Source organism: Pipistrellus hanaki (genome assembly GCF_964339955.1).
Source record: "Pipistrellus hanaki genome assembly, chromosome: 2".
NCBI classification, from domain to species: domain Eukaryota; kingdom Metazoa; phylum Chordata; class Mammalia; order Chiroptera; family Vespertilionidae; genus Pipistrellus; species Pipistrellus hanaki.
The window spans coordinates 155,277,985-155,300,035 of record NC_140504.1 but is presented as its reverse complement, the minus strand read 5'-3'; the positions used below and the strand labels follow the sequence as shown (position 1 = coordinate 155,300,035).

At 38.3% G+C, this 22,051-nt stretch overlaps 1 protein-coding gene across 5 annotated transcripts in view; it reads left to right on the top strand.

Annotated features, from left to right (window-relative positions):
• Positions 1–22,051, top strand: part of SGIP1 (SH3GL interacting endocytic adaptor 1) — a 204,664-nt gene that overhangs the window by 85,347 nt on the left and 97,266 nt on the right. For 2 of the 5 annotated variants that reach the window (XM_084871368.1, XM_084871369.1), the window contains exons 2-4: positions 10,064–10,127; positions 16,687–16,711; positions 19,606–19,677. In XM_084871368.1, coding sequence (XP_084727494.1) covers positions 10,064–10,127; positions 16,687–16,711; positions 19,606–19,677 — 161 coding nt within the window. Of the gene's footprint in view, positions 1–10,063; positions 10,128–16,686; positions 16,712–17,716; positions 17,801–19,605; positions 19,678–22,051 lie in introns of all 5 variants that reach the window. The other 3 variants (XM_084871372.1, XM_084871370.1, XM_084871371.1) reach the window with 2 other exon arrangements.

Below are 22,051 nucleotides of genomic sequence, written 5' to 3'. Positions count from 1 at the left end.
TCACAAATGGTACATTCTTAAGTGGTAAGAAAGACGGGTATTCAGCTGTTTTAGTAAATTAAATATTTTAGTTAGAGAGACTTTCTATATAGAACCTAACTCAATGGTAGTTTTCAAATAATTACTACAACATAATACTTATAACATTAAAACAATCTATATATTGTATATAAAAACCTAAGCGACTATTACAACTGAAAGATGGAAAGAACTGGTCGACCAGTTGCTATGATGCGTACTGACCACCAAGGGGAAGATGCTTACTGCAGGAGCTGCCCCCAGGTGGCAACAGCCAACCTCTCGTGGCCCCTCCCCATGATGTTTGGCCTCCCCCCATCAACCCCAGCTGCCCCCCTTCCCCCCCTCCCCAATAAGCCTCAATCTCCAGCCAGATGGAGGAACTCCACCCATGAACGAATATTGCCTTGGGCCTATATTATCCAATATTAATTTATCTTTTGATGATTTAGAAAAGGCAAGTTATTTATTTAGCATATCATAGTAACCATTACACAAATTAATTGCTATTAGAGCTTTCTAGTACTAGGTAATAAACCTGCTGATGGGGAAAAAGTATTCAGATAATGTTCCTTTTCTGATACATTATTTTCAGTGACTTTTCGGTGCACTTAAAATCTAAAGTTCTTAAATTGACCTTCAAGAATTGACCCCTGATGTTCTCATGTCACTCATCATCTCAGATAACACACAGTTATGCATATATGACCCATTCATAAGTAGATAAGAAAAAAGATAAAGTGGGTGACAGCTACTTAATTGAAGGGAAGTATTTTTGGATTTTCATAACTCACCTCACATAATTCAGGGGTAATATTAGATACTATATCTCTAGCCCAGAAGAATCCCTGGTACATAATAGCTATTCAACAGGTTCCTATTTTTTCAACCACTGAATGAGAAGATGATGAGATCTTCTAACAGAGATCCCAAATACTCAGGAGCTTTCGTGACTCTACACACTGAACGAAAGGCTGGAATTATATCCCTATCCAATACTGGGAGGCTGATGAAGAGAATACTGACCACTGATGGGAAAATGTTGCCATTTGAGCTTGATAGAAAAACATGAGGACTTAGAGAATCATTAGTAGAGGAACAAACACAAATTTAAATGTTTAAAATATAAGATCTGTAAATAAAGGGAATAATAATATGACCATTTAGCCTAAGAAGATGCTTGAGGGGATAGCTTAATAAATCTACAAGCCTACCAATGATTTTTTCCAAGAGGGTTGACTTGATATTTTCTATCTCCAATGAGAATAGGTTAAAGAAGAGCAGATTTTCGTTGCAACTTGAATGATTTATATGATCTATCCAGAGTAATTTCATGACAATCAACTTTGTTGCCTTTTGAAACTGATAGCCAAAGGATAGATGGGTAGGTGGATGGATGAGTAAGTGGACAGATGGAACAATAGATGGATAGAGGGCAAGTGAGTAAATAGATGCATGGTCATTATTATTACTATAAATTTTGCAAACAGAATCAACGCACATGCATCCCAGAGACCTTCATGGCCTCTCAAAAGAACTAAGAGCTAAATTCTGTAGTTAGTTTCCTTTTAGATCTTTATTTTGTGTATGTTTATCTGAAATCTGATTTTTTTAAAACTATAACTCCATGCCTATATATTTTTAACTTTATTACCATTTCATTTTAGAAAAAAATTTCATGGATTCTTACTAAATGAAGTTGGCTAATAGCCTGTGGTGTGTTGGATCAGCAGTGCCGTACAAATCTCCTTTCCTCTGTCCACTTCTCTCCTTCCATGTAGTCAGTCAGAATTAAACCAAAACAATTCTGTATAGGACATGTCCCAGCTTTTCTGTTTAATTCATCTTTGAAGAATTTAACTGACAGCTCTAAAGGGTACACATAGTGACAATTTAGAGATTTTACCAATGGACTTGCTCCTTTCTCTCTGGATAATACAGGAAAAGGCAAGGGCATGTGAAAGGTACTTGTGTTATACTCCAGTTTGCTTTCTTTTAGATTTATTTTCTTGTTGAAATTGAATGTTTTGAAAATGAGATTTGATGAATTAAGATTCAATTGAATATTTCTGTTTATGTCTGAAAACCAGAGTCCATCTAAGCAGGACCATTAGCTTTGTTTCTGTCTATATGTCACTGTCAGACTGAGGAGGCTCTGGAGATGGAAGGAGAGAAGAGAATCAATGTGGGAAGAGAAATGACAGAGAAAGAAAGAATAAGAGAGAAACCACTCTACATAGCAGTGTCCTCATAGATCAGATCAAATTAATTTCACTAGTTTTGGGAGTGTTGTTCTCCAAGTAAGGTGATGTGTCTTCCCACCAGAGAGGGATCTGGAAGCTCCAAATTCTATACACCACTAACCTAAGTAGAAGTAATATTGATTTACTTTCAGATCATGTGGGAAAGACCAGCTGATTAAAATTTGTAATAAACTTGTACATCTCCTGTTCTAGGAGATAGTTGTATTACTTATTAAATCTTTTAACCCCCCCCCCCCCCACTTATCTTTTAGAATAGAAGTTAGTAAATTACATTTATCGAGACCAAGCTGTAACCAATAAAGCTTGGGATTTTGAAAATGTGATTATTTTTTAATTTTGATGTTGTATTTCTAAAAGAATAGAGCTATAGAGATACTATCAGTGCTGAAACCAGGCATTTAGTTACCCTTATGCAATTAAAATAGTTGATTTCCAGTTGCTTTATACATCAAACCTGCAATAAAAGCAAAAGAAATTGGTATAAAGTGATGTGTAATATATTCTAGGTATTTTTAGGTGTGATTTAAAGTTTTAAAACCTTTCATGATACATAACTGAGAAAACAGATTTTGAGAGTTAAGTAACTTGCCCCAGGAGGTGGTGAAGATGAGATTTGAACCTGTCCCAGAATCATCTTCTTTAACATTTTCTTCCATGTCACTAGAGGTTAAATATTTTTTTTAAAGTCACTACTATTTTTAGGCTTTAAAGGTCATAATTGCCTTCTAACCATCTCCATTTTAGTGCACTAACATGAACTTCTATATAATAAATGTTGAACTTCTAATGGATTACGAAGATGCACATTTCTTCCAATAGGCTTAGCTCAGAATGTTGGAGTACTATCTTGTAAAGAGGCCTTGTTCTTGCTAAGTACGATGATCCCTGAGATATCCTGAGTCACATAAAAGTGAAGTAAAGTATTCAAACCAAGTAGCACACACCCACCATTTTTTTTCACACCCACCAATTTTAAACAATTTTGGTTAGAATTGCAAATATGTAGAGAAACCAACAAACATTTGTTGAATGACAACCCGTTCAGCTAGACACTGAACTCAACTTTTCATATTTCCTGGGATTCACCTTTATTAAGTACCTTCCATGTCTTAGGCAGAAGTCTAGGCACTGGAAATCATATCATTTCAAAATCATGTGAGGACCTGGCCTTCATCTTAACTGGTCTTAACTCTTTCTGTAAAATAAGGAATCTGAGTTGGATTACCATGCCTATATTTAAAACTTAGAAGAAGAGCTGATGTGCAGAGCATCATAATCTTTCCTGACAGAAATGCATTGAACATCATAATGAATGGATATTGTCAGTCTAGAACTGCTATCAGTATGTGCATTATGCCCAGCACAATTAAATTAGCCTGTTTTTTATTACTGAGGCCAAATGTTTGGCTTGAGTTCTTGCAGAAAATAAGTAATTCTATTACATGTGATTCACCTTTGAGTGACCCTCCAAACCGATGAAGACTCAAACTAAAAAATTTATATTTATTACAGAAATCATGTTTTTAGCAAACATTTATTGGGTCTCCTTATGTTTGCTGGGCAGCATAAAATGATTTAAATATGCAAAATTCATTCTTTGTTTTTAAGAAACATGCAGCCCAATTTTCCTAAAAATTTTTTTTCTTTTTTAAAAATATTTTTTTATTGATTTCAGAGAGGAAAGGAGAGGGAGAGAGAGAGAGAAAAACATCAATAATGAGAGAGAATCATTGATTGGCTGTCTCTTGCACACCCTCCACTGGGAATCAAGCCTACAACCAGGGCATGCATCCTGACTGGGAATGGAACTGTGACCTGCTGGTTCATGGGTGGACACTCAAACCACGGAGCCACAACGGCTGAGCTAAAAGTAGCCTTTTCAATAAAAATCAAGGTTTGTTATTGTTGATTTGCATGTATGTTTGTTGGTTGCTTTCTAACAAGAGGGCAAATGAACTGTGATGACTAACAAAAAGATATTTCAAAGACATGAAGGGCATGGATTCTGGAGTTAGGCAGAGGGACTTTGAAATGTGGCTTACCAGTTACTTCCTGTGTGATGGGCACCACTTACTCCTCATGCCCCATGGTAGGTATATAATCAATACAATAATAGCTCCCACCTTATAAGATTGTGTAGGGCTAAGATATGGAAGTTCCTGAGATACTTTTAAAACATTGTAAGTAGTTCTTAACAAATTGACATCTATTCATTTATATTTATAATATATGTTTTGGGCTAAATTGAGCTTTTCAATGGGCCATTGTGCACATTCTTTACCTAAAAATATGGTGGGGTCATAGCTCATTCCTCTCCCTGGGTCCCTAGCCTAGTGTCTGGGCATTCAGGTAGGTCCATCCTGTGCAGTTGGGATCCTTTTCCTTCTTTAATAATTCTGTATACACACTGAATATAAAAATAAAAAACTGAACATCAATGGAATGTAGATTGCAAACATCAGGAAAAGTCGTTCATTTTTGTTTTAATAATTATACAAACTTTGCATGGCTTTTTAAAAATGTGTTAAATAAACACTGATGGTATGCTCACTGTGTACCAGGCATTGCCCTGGGGGGACTTCGAGAACCTTCAAGAACACATGTAAGAAGTAGCTGAGCTTGCCTCCAAATCTTGCTCTTATCACTTGTTTGTTTAGTGACCTTGGAAGAGGAACTTAATCACTTTGGGTCTGTTTCTTAATCCACAAAATAGGGGTTCATAATACCGTCCACACTTGTTGAAAGAGTGAGTGTAAAATGCTTAGCATAGTGCCTGGCACATATAAGGTACTCAGTGAACAAGCACTGACTTCTTACTCTTAGTAATTACACAGAGAGAAACTGAGGCTGTTCCTCCAAACCTCATACCCTGTGAGGACCTAAATTTTATATAGAAAGTAACACAGTACCTCTTGGATTCTCTATACATTGTGCTCCTAATGACAACCAGCAAAAGGACAAATTGGGACTTGATCCCATATGTCCTGGATTCTGCTCCCTTCCAGGTTGTGTCACCTGATAGTATTTCTTCTTTTCCTTCCCTACTCCCTTACATCTTCCATCTTTTCCTCCTAAACTATTCTCATTCCCTCTCCCTCTCCCTCTCCCTCTCCCTCCCCCTCCCCCTCCCCCTCCCCCTCCCCCTCCCCCTCCCCCTCCTTCTCTCTCTCTCTCTCTCTCTCTCTCTCTCTCTCTCTCTCTCTCTCTCTCTCTCTCTCTCTCTCTCTGTGTGTGTGTTAAAATACAGATACTGTAAAATTTCCCATTTTGGCATTTTAAATTGTGCAATTCAGTGGTATTTAATCTATTCTCAATGTTGTGCAACCATCACCATAATCTCATTCTGGAACTTTGTATCAATCCCTAGGTCCCCCTCTATCTGCCCCTGGCAACCTCTAATCTGCTTTCTGTATTAATGAAACATCCCATTTTGGATATTTTATATAAATAAAATCATACTAGATATGACTTTTTTATATCTGGCTGCTTTCACTTAGCATAATGTGTGCAAGGTTCATTCATGTCATCACATGTATCAATTCTTCATTGCCTTTTTATGAATGAATGGTATTCCATGGTGTGGGTATTGGACATTTGTTTATTCACCCATCAGTTGACAGAGAATAATTTTCTTTCGAGGGGAATTATATTTAGAAAATAATTTTAAACTAAATGATTGAACATACCTCCATAGGTTTAATTATATGTATAGTAAATGGAGCCTTGAGGCATTTGAAGAAATCTAATGTCGTTTTATAAAAGCCTGACTCTAAGAAAAAGTACTGCATATTCAGAAGCTCACCTACAGATTCACAATTCATCTACATACAGATGGCAAATGAAACCTTGTGAGTGGAAAGACTTGTCTCAGGGAGAGGGTACAGAGGAAGCTAGGACTAAGTCTGAAAGAACTTCAACATTTGAAGGAGCAGTGGTATAAGAGGAGCCTTCAGTTTCTCCCTGGAGATGATACGATCTAATTAGTCAAACTGTTAGGGCCATCACTTGAGATGGAAACACCTTCTATTTTTTTAATAGGGTTTGTAAGAGAATTAAATAGGACAGTATATGAAAAGCAACTGGTTCCTGGCCAATAGTTAGGACCTCAGTAAGGGCAGCTAGCAGTGTTACAATAATGGAATTTCTTTGTACTGTGCATGTGTCGCATATCTGTTGTCAGTTGCTACATTTGTTGCTTTTATTCCATTATCTTATGATGTCATATCCAGAACTACCTATTTTGAAGTAAGCGTTCCTGTCCTCTTAAAAATTAGTTTATTTTTAATTGTGTTGTTGTTCCCAGACTTGACTAGCTTCTCCCATAATCCCAAAGGAAGCTAAAAGAATCTAAATTGGGTAGAGAGAATCTAGAGGCCAAACTTCCTGTGTGGCTGATCTAAGAAGGCAGTTCTGGATACACACTGGAAGATGTTCTCAGTTCCACAGCTTGGGAAAGAGAAAACCCTTCTAGTCCCTGATCATTAGAATAACATCCCCCCCCCCCCCCTTTAGAGCTGTTTTGATATTGGCTAGGGGAAAAGTCACTTCATTTCTCAAAAACACTATTTTTTCCTCCCATTTTGGTAAAGAATAGTTGACCAAAAAATTCATGTCCTAGCCCAGAAAAAACTACACTGTAGAAAATTACTTTTAAATGTTCATGGAGTTCTAGGGTCATAAATGAAGAATCATTAGACTTAGTGTTTTGTTAAGTTTATCAGATTATCATATGCTAGTGGCCCGACACACGAATTTGTGCAAGGGGCTCGGCCCTCGCAGCTCCAGCTTCGTCCAGAAGGATGTCCCAGAGGTCGCCCAGAAGGATGTCCGGAAGGACATCTGAAAGGTCGTTTGGCTGTCCAGTCTAATTAGCATATTTGTTATCCCTGTAAGGTCTTTGACCATCATTTTTTCAAGGAATTTTTTTGAAATTTTAAAATAAACTCTAAAAAAACATACGCACACCTCTCCACTCACTTTTTTTTTTTTTATTGTTTACACTTTTGCAGCTGTCTCTATCCTCTCTCCCTTACCCCCCTGCTCGCCTTTGCCCATCCCCCTTCCCTCTGGCCTACTAACTTTTAACACAGTTGGTGCAATTGTTTCTTCCTGAATCTCCTCAAAGAGCTGCTAAGATATGAATGACTTTTACATTTTATAACTTTGTTCAGAGTTTTCTTCATACTTTCCTAAAATTCCTAAATCTTTTCCACTTTTTAAGGGGAGAAAAGTTTTTAATGATTATTTATTTATTTATTTAGTTCACCAGTTGGATTTGTTTTGATTTTCTGGAATGTCACATCTTTGATGCATTCCTATATACATTCTATATATAGTTGTATCCTACATATGGGAAATGTGACTTTCAATGAAACTAAAGCTACAAATTTACATAGCATTTTGTGAATATGTGCAAATTATTTTATTGTTTAATATTATTGGCTGATTTGTTATAGGCTTGAGAGATCAAAATCTAAAAGGAATGTAACTTGTATTCAACTCCACAATTAAAAATGATCCTAGGAATGGACTCTGTGTCTTCTGAATCCTGATCCAGTGTACTTTTCACTGAAAAATGGACAACTCGTGACATTAATAACCTAGTTCATATTGGCTGTTGTCCAAATTGGTGGTCAAAAAAAACAGGACAGTCTGTGGAAAACTACTATTGCCTGCTCTGTTACTAATTTAATACAAGAATTACTGGAATTTGTATGTATTTTCTGATCTATTTGGAAGAGCATGTTATTTCTTAATCATGTTAAAGTTGTAGAAAATAAAACATAATATAATAATAACATTTGTTTTATGGTCCTATAAAAACCACTAGTGATTGGTTTATATATATAAAATGAATATATTCATTTTTAACCCAAAGCTAAATTAGAAGCATGGAGGAACCAATTAAGAGACTCAGAAGCCCAAGGAAAATTAAAGGAGGAAATGATGATTATAACTGATATTTTGTCTCTGTAAGTAGGTAAGGCAGAGGTGAGAAGGAAGAAAGTTTTTAACAAAATTAAAAATGAATGGAGCCAAAGTGTTCTTAAATGTTGTAGGTGACTAGCTTTTTAAATGTCAATAACTGTTTTCCCAAAATTTCTCCTGTGAAGAGAAAGGAAGAATACATTTATGTGGCACATATTTTTTAAAACAAACATTGACATTTTAAAGGCCTAAATGGTTTATATGAAATGACTATGAAAATGCAAAATTATACTGAACAGATGCTCTTTGGAGATTAGACTTGAGTAGTACCCTAAAAGCCAAATAATGAGTGACTCAGATAATGTGAGAAATTTGGGCTGACTCACATGTTTTGGAAGAAGGTGTCATCAAATCACTGATTCTGTCATGATTTTCCCTTTGTTCCACCTGGTAGTGCCAAACAAACTCTGAAGTCAGTGACTTTTCCACTCCAATTTGTCAAGAAGACTTTCCAAACCACCAGGAAAATACCTAAGGTTTTGAATATGTAGGGATTTAGCATGTTTGAATAAAACTAACATAAGAAACACAAGTCACACATGTAACTGTGCAACATATAGGAAATGTGAATCTCAAGAAAAGCTTGGCAGGGAAAGAATGGAGACAGGAAGACTGGATTTTGTCCAGGATGACAGAAAAGAGTCTCCTTATCTCTACCCTACCTGCATGATGCTTCCTGGGAGATATTTTAAATCAACAAATATTATCTGGTACTTGCACTTGGTATAAGGAACATACAAATGTAGGGACCTTGGCCTCTGTCATAGAAAGACTGACAGCTTAGCAGGGAAACAGACACAGGACCTATTAAGTGAAACAGGTTGCTATAAGAGCAACATTTGGAGGGAAGCACAGGATAGTCAGTTTCTTACACCATCGGGACTGACATTTGGCTAGGATGTAAAGGATGAATTAACATTCTAAATATCAACGAAATAGGAAAGGTATTTTAACCAGAGGTAAGGACTACATAAGGAAGAAGCAGATACTGACTACAAATGTTAGGGTATATTCAAAGAATGGCTAACAATCCAGTTAGCCACAGAATCGAAGAAATAGAAAAAGGTGAGGTGGGAATATGGGATATAAAGATGTATCAGGCCAGTGTAGCTCTCCTGGTATGTTTTTTTATATTCTGTGTCTTGGAATTATCCAAACCTCAAGAATATGGTTAACCTGGAAATTGCTAGTCTTCTAAATCTGTAACTTGGTTTCTTGGCAAGGCCAATTTGAGTATGAATAACAATAATCTAAGAAAAGCTTGTGCAATACCATGCCCTAATCTCTCCTTTTCATTCTTTTACATTCTTATGTTTCTTATGGTATTAAGAACTTGCAATGCTGAATCTTTGCAAGACATCTATTGGAAATATAATAGTGGTCCTGCTGGTATAGCTCAGTGGTTGACCGTCAACCTATGAACCAGGAGGTCACAGTCTGATTCCCTGTCAGGACACATGCCTGGATTGTGGGCTCCATCCCCAGTGTGCGGTGTGCAGGAGGCAGCTGATCAATGACTCTCTCTCATCATTGATGTTTCTATCTCTCTCTCCCTCTTTCTTCCTCTCTAAAATCAATAAAAGTATATTTTAAATATAAATATATATATATATAAAATAGTGAATTATATGCACATAAACACTTATATATATCCACCCAATTGATGAAACTTTCCCTGCTTTTTGAACATTCAAATTTAAGAGATATGTTGCAACTTTAAAAAATGTTTATATGAATGTTGCCAGGAACATTCAAATAAAAGATTGCTTTGACCCTTTGTTGTTTTCCCACAGGATTGAAAAAACGTACAAGAAAGGCCTTTGGAATACGGAAGAAAGAAAAGGACACTGATTCTACGTAAGTCCTTTAAAAGTTTGCCTCCTCAAAGAGATGCTGTTGTCATTGTCGTTTAGAGGACATAGAGTTTTCTTGGATATTGTGCACTATTCTGTTTCTGGTTAAATTGTAACAGTTAGGTATGAATGGTTCTTAGGTTTATGCTATAGAGATAAAGACTTTAGATCATGTGTTCAATTTTTCATCACGTGTTATTTTACAACTTGATAACCACGCTTCCCAGAAATCTGGGAGGCAGGAAGTATTACTGTTGCTTCTGTGGGGACTAAGAGTATTTATTACTACCTCTAGGTTTGCCCTGAGTGAAATGAAGAAGCAAAAACACCTGTTTAGGACCTATTAGGCCTAGCCAGATAACATTTTTAGGCCTAGATTAGGCCTAGCCAGATAACATTTTTCTGATAACATTCCAAAGCTTTTGCTTGATGCCAAGATTTTGTACAAGCAAAACTGTAAATCAACCAACAGAACTCACAGGATAGGCTATTTGGCTTTAAATAAGAAGCCAGTGCCAGAAACAATCCTGTGAATACTTTTACAGGTTTAAATGATCATACCCAAGATAATCAATTGCCCACAGACTCTAATAAACCCATCTTGAATATGTCCAATGATGTAACAATTCTCTTGCATTTATTTAACCATCTTAAATAGCCCTGCAGAGTATTTAGCTCGGACACAAAATCTCAGGTGTCTCTAAGAGCCAGGCAGATAACTTATGCATGGAATATAAGAAGGCCGGGAACTCAGGATTCCAGCGAAGCCCAGTGTAAGGACTGCACCATTACACCCAGCAGCTGGTTGTGGCCATGTAAAACTGAAGACCTTGTGTGGTCCCCTTAAATCAGAATAATGAGCCCATTAAACCCATCATTTGGCTGGAATCCATGAAAGAAAGTTAGAAAATGTGAAAATCAATAGTTATTCGGGCACAGGTAAAAATGGAGAAGGTTACACTTATTTATCATCTTTAGCTTTTTTTCCTTTATACTTTTATCGTGCATACATTTTATCACAGGCTGCTGAGCATTGCCTGTGTCCTTGTCCTCCCAAGATTTTATAATTCACTAGAGGCCCGATGCATGAAAATTTGTGTAATAATAAGCTTTCCTTCCCCTGGCTGCTGACACTGGCTTCCCTCACAGGGGTCTTCAAACTACGGCCCGCGGGCCACATGCGGCCCGCAGAGGAGTCTGATCCGGCCCACCAGGTTTTTTGGGCAGTGAGCGCAGCCGAGGTGTTACAGTAGGAATTAGTAGTTCATATAGTCCGGCCCTCCAGCTCTCTGAGGGACCGTGATCTGGCCCCCACTTTAAAAAGTTTGAGGACCCCTGCCTGGGTCCTGGGCTTCTCTCCTCCAGCCACTAGCGGGCACCCGGGACCTGGGCCGCTTCCCTTCAGCCCCGGCTTCATCTGGAAGGACGTCTGAATGACGCCCAGAAGGACGTCCGGTCTGATTAGCATATTACCCTTTTATTATTGTAAATGGGATAAAAAAAAATCTTGCACACAAACGGAAATAGCTTTCACATAACAAAATGAAATAACATTTGAAATGACCAGTTTGGGACCTAGTACTTAGTAAAATGCTCAGTAAATGGCAGCAACATTACTCATTATTACTAATACAAATTAATATGTGGTAAGTTCCTTGTGAGCAAATAAAAATGGAATTCATGAGAATTTGAGGACAGAAAAGCTCATGTTTGGACAGATAATCACTGAAGCTTCAGGGAGGGAGGAACTTTGAGTTTGACCTTCAAGTTGAAGACAGGCATTTCATGCTAAAGGAACAGCAGCCAAAGCAGCAAGGTGGAAAAGTCAGTTGGTATTCAGGACAAGACAAATAAGGCAGTTGGCCTACCTGGCCTACCTACTTGATCACTGGAGGCAAGTCTGGAAAGGACATCAAGATCAGATAGGAAGTGACAGCCTATGGAGCCTGGACTTCCTTTTGTAAGCAGTGGGTAACCTTGAAGCCTTGCAGGTTTTTAAGCCAGAGAGTATAAAGGATTAGGGGGAAATAAAAGCTATTTTTTAATATAGATAGCAAATATTAAATCACCTGTTTTTACATTTTCTTAATGCTTTTTCTTTTGGTAAGTAATTATTTCATAGAAATTACCTTTACTCTAGTCTTGTTCTATATTAGGGATAGGGAGACTTTTTTTCTGCCAGGGGTCATGTGGATATGTATACCGTAACATCATTTGCTTAGTATAATTCACTTAATATAAATTTATGTTGCTATGAAAAAAGCTCCCAGGTTTATTGAATTTTTAGTCTCTCCTGCAGTTGCCTTGGCAGGGCCAGACTAAATGATTTTGTGGGCCTTATGTGGTCCGAGCACCAGACATTCCTCACCCCTGTTCAAAAAGATTAAGGTATTGTTTTTCTATTGATTAAGGTATTACATATGTGTCCTTATATATGTGTCCTTATCCCTCCTTAGGCCCCCCCCCCCCCCCCCAGCACATGCCCTCACCCCCTGGTCCTCACCCCCTGGTGCCTGTGTCCTTTGGTTATGCTTATATGCATGCATTCAAGTCCTTTGGTTGATCTCTCCCCAGGAATATTTTTTGAGGACCACATAATTACTATTGTTTCTTAAGAAACTGCCCTTTTCCAAACAACCTCCAAAACATGATGGTTCTGTCACTGGAGCCTGCAGACCTGGGCTCTGCTTCCAGTGTTGCCAGCATTCCCACAGCCTCAGGAATATGCTTTTCCTTTCCTTGGCCTCAGTTTACAATAGATGGAATCTTAAGTTCCCAAAAGAGCCAGACACTGTACCAGTCAGCCTGTCAGCAACATCTCTTGTCATCTATAATGTGCCATGGGGCATCACTAGACACGCACGTATCAGGAGAACATAATTAGCAGAAATCAAATCCGTTTTTCTTTGAAGACAGTGTCTGCAACTGACTGCACATAATCTCTGGGTTTGTGAAGAAAATTAAAGAGGAAAAATTTCCCTCAAAAGGGAAAAGAGATCAAATAGCCTTCCCAGAGCAGGCAGAACTAATTTGCATGCTCTGCTCTTCATCACCATTTCTAAAGGTATGAAAGTAAGGAATTTTTCCTCATGGCTTTGATAGTTGCTCAATATCTATCTGAGATACTTTGATGAGACATGTGCTTGTAGAATCCCAAGCATGTCTCTTTAACTTATCACTGGAGTTAAAATAATACTTATGTGATAGCAAATTAGCCATAAATTGGTCCCAGTGGCAGTGATGGTCAAAAGACCAACACTTCAGTGTCAGCCTTTGCTCTTCATGAGCCCTTGTCTCTAATCAGCTCATAAGGTTGGCCAAATGCTTTGGGAATTTGCTGTCCCTTCAGCTATAGGTAATGCTTATGTTAATCTGCCATCATTGAAACTTCGTTGATGCCAGCTGTCGTCACAACTGTTGCAGTTCCCTCAGGGTGTACCACCAGCCCCAACTTCAGCTGATTGAACCTCCTTAGTTATAGAGTGGGGTTAGGACCAGAGCTTCCTGATTTAATCATCATTACAGTGCCTGGTAGAGAGAGGAAAGGAACGAGCCAGTGCTAAGTGGCCGGCCCTGTGCAGGGTCTATTGTATGCATTGATATCCCTTTTAATCCTCACAGTAATTCAGTAAGGTTAGAAATCATATCTCAATTTTAGTAATGAGAAGTCAATGCCAAAAGGAACTAAGTTGCAGGTTACCCAGAAAATAAGACTTGAAACTAGTATTCTTATCCAGAATCAAGCACCTGGGCTTTTATCACCCAGAAGAAAAAGAATAGATGGGCAAAATTATAATCAAGATTAATAAAAGGAAAACAGAAAAAAGGCAGTGGTAACTGGCACTTTTTAAACCAGAGGCAAATGGTCTATGGTAAATGATTAGTTTTAAAGTAGAAGTCAGTAAATATAATGGGTCTGCTATTAAATTTTTTTAAATAACTTAAAATAAATTATTAAATTTCATAAGAAGGGTTAGGAAACAAACAGAACTTTAAGAGTCTGAGGCTGTTAATCTCTCGGCTCCCCATCAGAGGATATATTATATAGTAAATGTATTCTAGATAACATTTAATGAGTATTTACTATGTTCTGAGCACTGTTTTGGGCTCTTCACTTCTATAAACTCATGGAATCCTCTAATTGTCCTGTGGGGTATATGTATATGCTATTATCATGGCCATTTTGTAGATGAAAACTGAGACACAAAGGGATGAAGTGACTTGCCGCAGGAAATATAGATTGATTAAACCCAAGCAGTCTGGCTCTACAGCCAGTGCTCTTAACCACCATGTTTACTGTCTCCACCCTAAGAAGCACCAGCCCCATTTCCATCACTGGATAAGACCAAAGGATCAGAAGAGGACACCAATGCTGCTGTATACAATTATTGCATACATATATACAATTACTGCATACAGTACATAGCTGCAATATGCAAATCGTCAAGTCGCCTCTTGTAAGATGCTTCATAGGATGCCATATATCTATACCAATCATGGGCAGCACTACAGATCTATCTCCAGAGATTGTTTTCTTTATATCTATTACTTCCTGCCCTAGAGACATCCCCACAAGGATCAGTGCCTGTGGATATATCCTGTGCAAAAGTTGATACAATCACCTCTTTCTCAATTCCTTTAGCAGAAGCTAAAATTCTATTAAGAAATGCTCTTTTCGCCGGGACCGGTTTGACTCAATGGATAGAGCGTCGGCTTGGGGACTGAAGGGTCCCGGGTTCGATTCCGGTCAAGGGCATGTACCTTGGTTGCGGGCATATCCCCAGTAGGGGGTGTGCAAGAGGCAGCTGATCGATGACTCTCTCTCATCGATGTTTCTAACTCTCTATCTCTCCCTTCCTCTCTGTACAAAATCAATAAAATATATTAAAAAGAAAAAGAAAAAAAGAAATGCTCTTTTTATTTTTATTTTTTGCATTATATCGTTCTAAAAAGAAAACCTGGTTTTGATGAGTGTAAGTTGGTAGTTTTTCTCTGTACTTTCTTGTGCGCCTGAGCTGATTATGGCCATGATATCTCACTGGGTTTACTTGCCTGTCTCATTCTTCCTATGATGAGCATGGCTTCATGTTTTTATCTCCAGATCCTAGCCTAGTATCTGGCGGATTATAAGCACTCACTATTTGTTCAATGAATTATGAGTTTAATGAGCTAAGACTCTTTCTGTCCTTCTAATTTAGAAGAAATTTTTTTAAACCGACTAATTCCCATAGCTAAGGAATATCCAAGGACCCTAAAATTTCTGCCAACTCCCATAGTCTTGCAATATCAGCATCCTCTCTGCTTCTAGCCCTTATATCCACATGGGCACAGAACTGGTTATGAAAAACGATGAACCTCTACCAAGTGTTTTGCAATCCAAGTAAAAATATTCTGCTAATTTAAAAGGAGGTGTTGGTGGAGAAGGGGAGTCTCATCTTGGAGCTCAGGAGATGTCCCACCAACTCTTTGCATTTCTCTCTCTGCCCTACCCTATGAAGCAATAAATAATTTCATTACCTTGTCCCACCTCCTAAAGAACAGTTCCAACCACACCACACTCCTCAAGGTTTCACAGTCCACCTCAAGTATCTAAGGTTTTCTTCCAAATAATGCAGGTCCCCATCTAAGCATAATTCAGTTCCTTGCAGAGTGAATTAAAAGAGGAAGAGATGCAGTGACCACCCTCTTGCCTCTTCCTCTGGCTTCTCCAGTTTATTTTTTCAAAATTACGATATGATTTTGCACAACCATTTGCACTTCCTCTATCGCTACAAAGTCTAATGTGGCTGCTGTGGACAGTCTTGTGTTCCTAGTAAAGAGGCATATGTAAGAGGAAAAAAATATAGCCCGCAGTTTTGAATACTTGCTATGTATCAGGGACTGTTATAAATTCTTTGTATACATTATTTGATCTAAGCTAGCTTACAGAAGTTACAGAACTAACAAGTGGTGGAGTCTGGGCACTCAGAGTCATCCTATTCTTCAGCCCTTACTCCTGAGCACGGTGGCACACACAGTACCACCATGGTGAACTCCCCTGAGTCATCAGAGTGAGCCCTGAGGAAACATGGCCCTCCCTTTCCTGCTTTCCTATAATCACTGGAGCAGTAAATAGAGAAATATGGAAGAAAATACAGATTCTCAAAATAGGTTGAACAATACCATAGTAGTTCCTTCTTATAGGGAGAATTGAAGACCATTCCCAGGGAGAAGATGAGAGAGAGCCAGTTGGCTTACATGCCCTGTGCTAGTTTTAAATGGAGCCACAGACTGGGACAGACACTTAATGAGCTCTCCTCTTCAAAGGGGACCAAAACTGCTGCTGTAACTTGGTGTCTTTTGGACTTCTGCTTTTAATGAGAATCTCGCTCCCACATACACTTACACAATCCCCACACTCAAATACCACCGGACTGACTTGCTATGATTTAGTTTGCATTATACAGATTTACTGGGGTGAGAACTGGGGAGAGGGGGGAGAGGTGGTTAATGTTTCTTGTTATAGTCTATGTAGCAAGAATGATTAATTCTTCCTAATAGCTACAAATTTCTTTTTGTTACAGAGGTTCACCTGATAGAGATGGAATTGTAAGTATTTAAATGATCATTTTTAGTAGGTTTGCACTTCAATATATGCTATGTTTAAATTTCTTAAAGCCCCATATCTTTTCTTTTCTTTTTTTTTTCTATAGGAAAAAAGTAGCTTAAATGTCTTCTCACTGCTATAATATTCTATAGGAATTGCATGGGACAGCCATGCAGACTTAGTCAAGTTAACTTATTTATTGTATTCACCTTAAACCCTGCCCCAGATTAGGCCAGCAAACTAGTCATCAGTATGTTGGGTCACAAACCAGACAGTTCCTGCAGGGGCTGCTACCATCAACTGTTATTCATTTCCAACTTAATGATATAAAAGCTCATTATGTGAGAATGTTTTTCTCTAACAGAGGCCACAAAGTCATAATGGAGCTGAGATCCAATAAAATTGAAAGAAACTTCCCCTTTTGTAGTTCGGCTGCAGATACATTTTCTATATTAATTTCACAAGTAGGGGGGGGGGGGGGAAACCGCTTATTTCTGAATTTACTGCCTGAAGGAGGAAAATGCATCCACTGGATTTAGATTTAACAGAAACTCTGACTCCATGCTAGTCACCAGATTTCTTGATTTTTAAAGAAATCTCTGGTGCCTTGGCTTGGATTTATCTTGAGTTGTGCTTATGGGAGTCTGCACCCACTTCTAAAATGATTTCTTTCAAATCTAAATCAGATGCCTATTCATAAGGTTCAAAAGAACAGCTGTTACTGGGGGGAGGGGGGAATTGACTCACATTAGGCTCATTGGGCTGGAGTGGGAACAAAAATAAACCTGGTGGTTAAAAATAATTTTTTTTTAAAAATCACCCTTCATAATATACCTACATTAGGGTGTTAATTGCAGCTATAGCAGGAGTTTTTCGCCCACATTTGACTCAAGGTTCTTAGCTTTGGGGTGCCGTTTGCATTCATGTAGTTCTTGCCATGAAATGTTAAGGGAATAGACTGAAATTTACCAGACATTGGGTAACACTATAATCAAGGCTCTATTCAGCAGGGGACAAAAAAGACCCAGAAGACTCAGCTTCTCCTCACCTCTTGCTTCTGGCTCAGAGCCCTCTCGTTTACTCTCTCTCAGGTACTCTCTCTGCTACTGTGTCTTCTCTTTGCTGCTGTCTGAGTCCCCTCCCTGGGTTCTCTTGTCCCCTCCTCTCCATTCTGGCCCCTGCAAAGCTCTGTTAGCTGTTCTCTGCTTTCTCTCCCTCCTGCTCCCAGGCTGGATTGCTGTTTCTTGCTTCTTTCCCTCTGCCACCCTCAGTCTTGTCCTTTTTCCTTCTTCTAAAGTCCCTACCACCCACCTGCTCATTGTCTGTGAGGCCCCATGGCTACCTCAGTGTTCTCCGCTCTTCCAGGGACCACCAGTTTAAATCTCTGGTGGAATATGCACCCAGGTGCCTGGCATTGGCATGGCATGGGCAACTATGAGTCAGGCTGCATTAATGAGCCTGGCCGTGATTCTGTGAACTTGTCCACTCCAGCTCAGAGCTTTGTAGTGGAATTCCCTGAGTGCTCCTGTACCACCACCATTCCAAGTCATATAAAGTTACTTATTAGTGCCTGTACCCTCTTTGTTTCTTCACTGGAAATACCATAAGTCGTCATGATTATTAGGAAAGGGAAATTACTTAATTTTGATTTCTCCAGAAATAATGCAGACCCACTTGAAAAAAAGGCTACATTCTAAATAAATACATGTTCTCTGAAACAGGATGCGGAGCTTCATAGGTTGTACAAGCTGCTAGTTGTACAACCTATGAAGGAAACATTACCCAAGTTTCCCCACTAACTGTGGTCACCGAATTTGAAAACTCCTTATCATACCAGGACCATAGGGATCCAAGTTTCTGTTTGCTTCTGGTCCTTAGAGGCCTCAACTTGATTTTCTTTCAAAGCCAGATTGATTAAGACCTTTCATCTGTGGACCCAGTCCACTTTTACATGGCTGGATTAGCTTCCAAATTATTGTCTTTGGGCATCTGAAGTGGAAATTTATGGTTTTACTGGTGTAGTTCTATGAACTATAGGTGATGGTGCCTGCTTATAAATGGCTTGTCAACACAGGGTTACACAATAGGCTTAATGTATTTGAGCTTATTTCAGTTCCTCAAAAATCCAGTAAAGCCCATCTCTAGTGACAGTGCTTTTGCAGTCTAATATTCATGGGCTTCGTGGCAAGGTTTCATGTAGGAAGGTGGGCTTGTCTTGCTCTCCATGTGGCCGGATGTACCTGTCCCCTGCAGAACTGTCTGTCCTGGTGTCTGAGATTTCCGGCATCTGTGTGTTACAATGCATTCTAACACAGAGACAAACTCTAACCATGCAGGCTACACTTCAACTTTTTCCTAAACAGTTCAGATTTCCACCTACACATGGCCTGAGGGCATCATCTCTGCTCATCCCGAGCAAGTGTACAGGAAAGGCCCAGATTTGGAGCTGTCAGCTGTGTGTGCTAGGTGTATTGATGACCCTCAGGAAGGCTTAGGCCCAGGGTAAAGTATAATGCAGCTAGATTTTCATTCTTTAATTAGATATACATCCATTTCTGTTCAGTGTTAGTGTGTCCTGGTGTCTGTTCTCTACCTGTAAATGAAGTACTGGCTGAATGAGGATTAGATCCACACAGTCTCTCCTGCCTGGGATGTTTCTTCCTCTCCTTGCTCTCCTGACCTAACTACACTGGCCTGCTGAATAGAGCCTCATTATGGGCCCCAAAGTCCGCTCTTTGTTTAAGGAACCCTGCCAAGATTGGTAGGCCCTACAATTTGGCCTAGAAATTGTTTCTTCTATGGTATGTTTGCTGACTCCATGTGATTCTTTATATGTGTCTTAAAGAACAAACAGATCCTTTAACAACTTTTTCTACATGAAAACAATCAATTCCAGCAGCCCAGCCCACATGAACCACCCTACAATAACAAAGCAGAGTGTGCACGTGAAGGAGGAAAAAAAGTTTCGGTAAGGAAACAGATTTTAGTTTAAAATTTCCAAGGGGTTGTAGAAACAGTAAGTAAAAATCCCAGTCTGAAACTTGAAAAAAAAAGAGTAGCATTTATTTACTACTCCAATTAAGAAGAGTCTTTTTTAGTTATTTCCAAATTATTTTTTGAAAATGTGAGGCCAATGTTTAAATCAACCACATAGACTCTATATGCTGATGTCTGGATATACTTTTAAAGAGTGAACAGGCTGCCCTGGCTGGTGTGGCTCAGTTGGTCAGTCGAGCATGGTCCTGTGCACCAAAAGGTTGCCAGTTCCATTTCTGGTCAGGGAACATGCGGACTTGATCCCCTGTGGGGATGCACACGGGAGGCAGCTGATCCATGTTTCTCTATCTTCTCCCCCTCTCTCTCTCTAAAAATCAATAAAAGCATATTTTTTAAAAGAGTGACAAGGCAAAAAAAAAAAAATGTGTTTCCTTTATCTGAGACAAAGGAAAGATATTCAGATTTTTAAAAAATTATTTATAAAAAATCTTTGGCTCCAATATAAGCATGGCATACAAATCAAGTAATACTTTTTTAGGAAAAGCATTATCTCAGTAACGTTAGGAATTTGGCAGGACTTTGGCTTGTCCGAACACTGTCCTTGAGCAAAGGATGTTGTTGAGTCAGGGATGCTGATCTTGGCCCAGGTGAGGGAACAACTACAGCAGTGTTGTTCAATATGGTAGCCTATTTACAATTCCAGTTTCTCAATCACACTGCCACATCTCCAGTATTCCAGAGCCACTTGTGGCTGATGGCTACGATATTGGACAGCACACATCTAGAACCTTTCCATCTTCACAGACAGTTCTATTGGACAGTGCTGTCCTACGGAATTATTTGAAAAATGAGTCAAGTCCATCTCAGTGGTAAAAAGATAATATTTACTAGGTGTACTGGTTAATAATGCAGATTTTTTCAATAGATGGAGTTACACATATGTTGATGGAGTTACAGATATATATGGAGTTACACATGTAATCTGTATTATTAACTGGTTAATAGTTAATCTGCATTATTAACCGTAATAATGCAGATTTTGTAATCAAAGAAAAAACACAAAAATTTCAAGAGAAACATCAAAAGTTCTTTATTCAAAGTAATGTCCATCTCTAGCTACACATTTCCCCCATCTTTCAGGTAATTTGTGGATACCATCCCAATAGAACTTTTCTTGTTTTGAGGCAGACCATTCAGAGACCCAATTTTCCACTTCTTTGTACGTTTTGAAGTGCTGCTCAGAAAGTGCATGTGCTATCGATTGAAACAAGTAGTAATCTGAAGGAGCAATACAACAAAATAGCATACATATCAAATCGCACATATGTCAACATATGTATAACTCCATCTATTGAAAATATCCGCATTATTAACCGGTACACCTAGTAGGCAGCACAAACTGTGTCTTTAATATTTGTCACCTGAGGACTACTATGTGGTCATGAGCCAACCCAGGAAAACAAGAGCACTCTTGGTGGAAACTGAGAACTTTGATGAATGTATAATTAAACACAATTGTTGCCACATTTATTTATTTAGTCCATCATATTACCTGAGAACAGATAATAAGCCTGACCAAAGTAAAATGCCTATTAAGATAAGAGTAACATTGCTACGAGCCTCAATTATCTTTAAATAATAGTTATATACTCAAGTATAAAAGTTACTTATGCAAAGTGTAGAAGTTTGGAAAACACACAAAAGAAAAAAGTAAATAATGTATAACTTCAACTCGAAGGAAAAAATGACTTTATATATTGCTGAATAGCCATTGTTGCTTGTATTAAAACCAGTTTTTAAATGATATTTCCCCACTTATCTTCTTCCTTGCTTCTACAACGTTTTCCAATTGAAAATCAATAGAGCCATTACCTTCATTTATAACCACTATGAGCTGCACTTGCTTAAGTGGTTAAACCATGAGAATTGTTTCTTTCTTGGGGTTTACCAGAAGAATCTTTACCAGTAACTTGATAATTTCCATTTGTGAAACCAAATATATTTGTAAGAATTCACTAGCATGAATGAGGCCAAATTCCTCTAATAAAGCTCTGTGTGTGTGTGTGTGTGTGTTGAACATCTTCCCAAAAGAATGTATTGTTATGATTTTTTGTTTATGTATAGTATTTGTGATTAAAATGTTCCTATTTTAAAAGAAAAAAATTTTATAGGTTTCTCTTTCTTTTCATCTCAATCTTCCATTGGTTTCCATAGAAACTGGGATTGGTGATAGAAAAGCATTGGTAATAGAAATGAAATTATCATAGAGGCAAACTATAGAACTGAAAATTTTGAACTCAGTAATTTAACTAATCTCATCAATTTTTAGGTAACAATCCTATGTA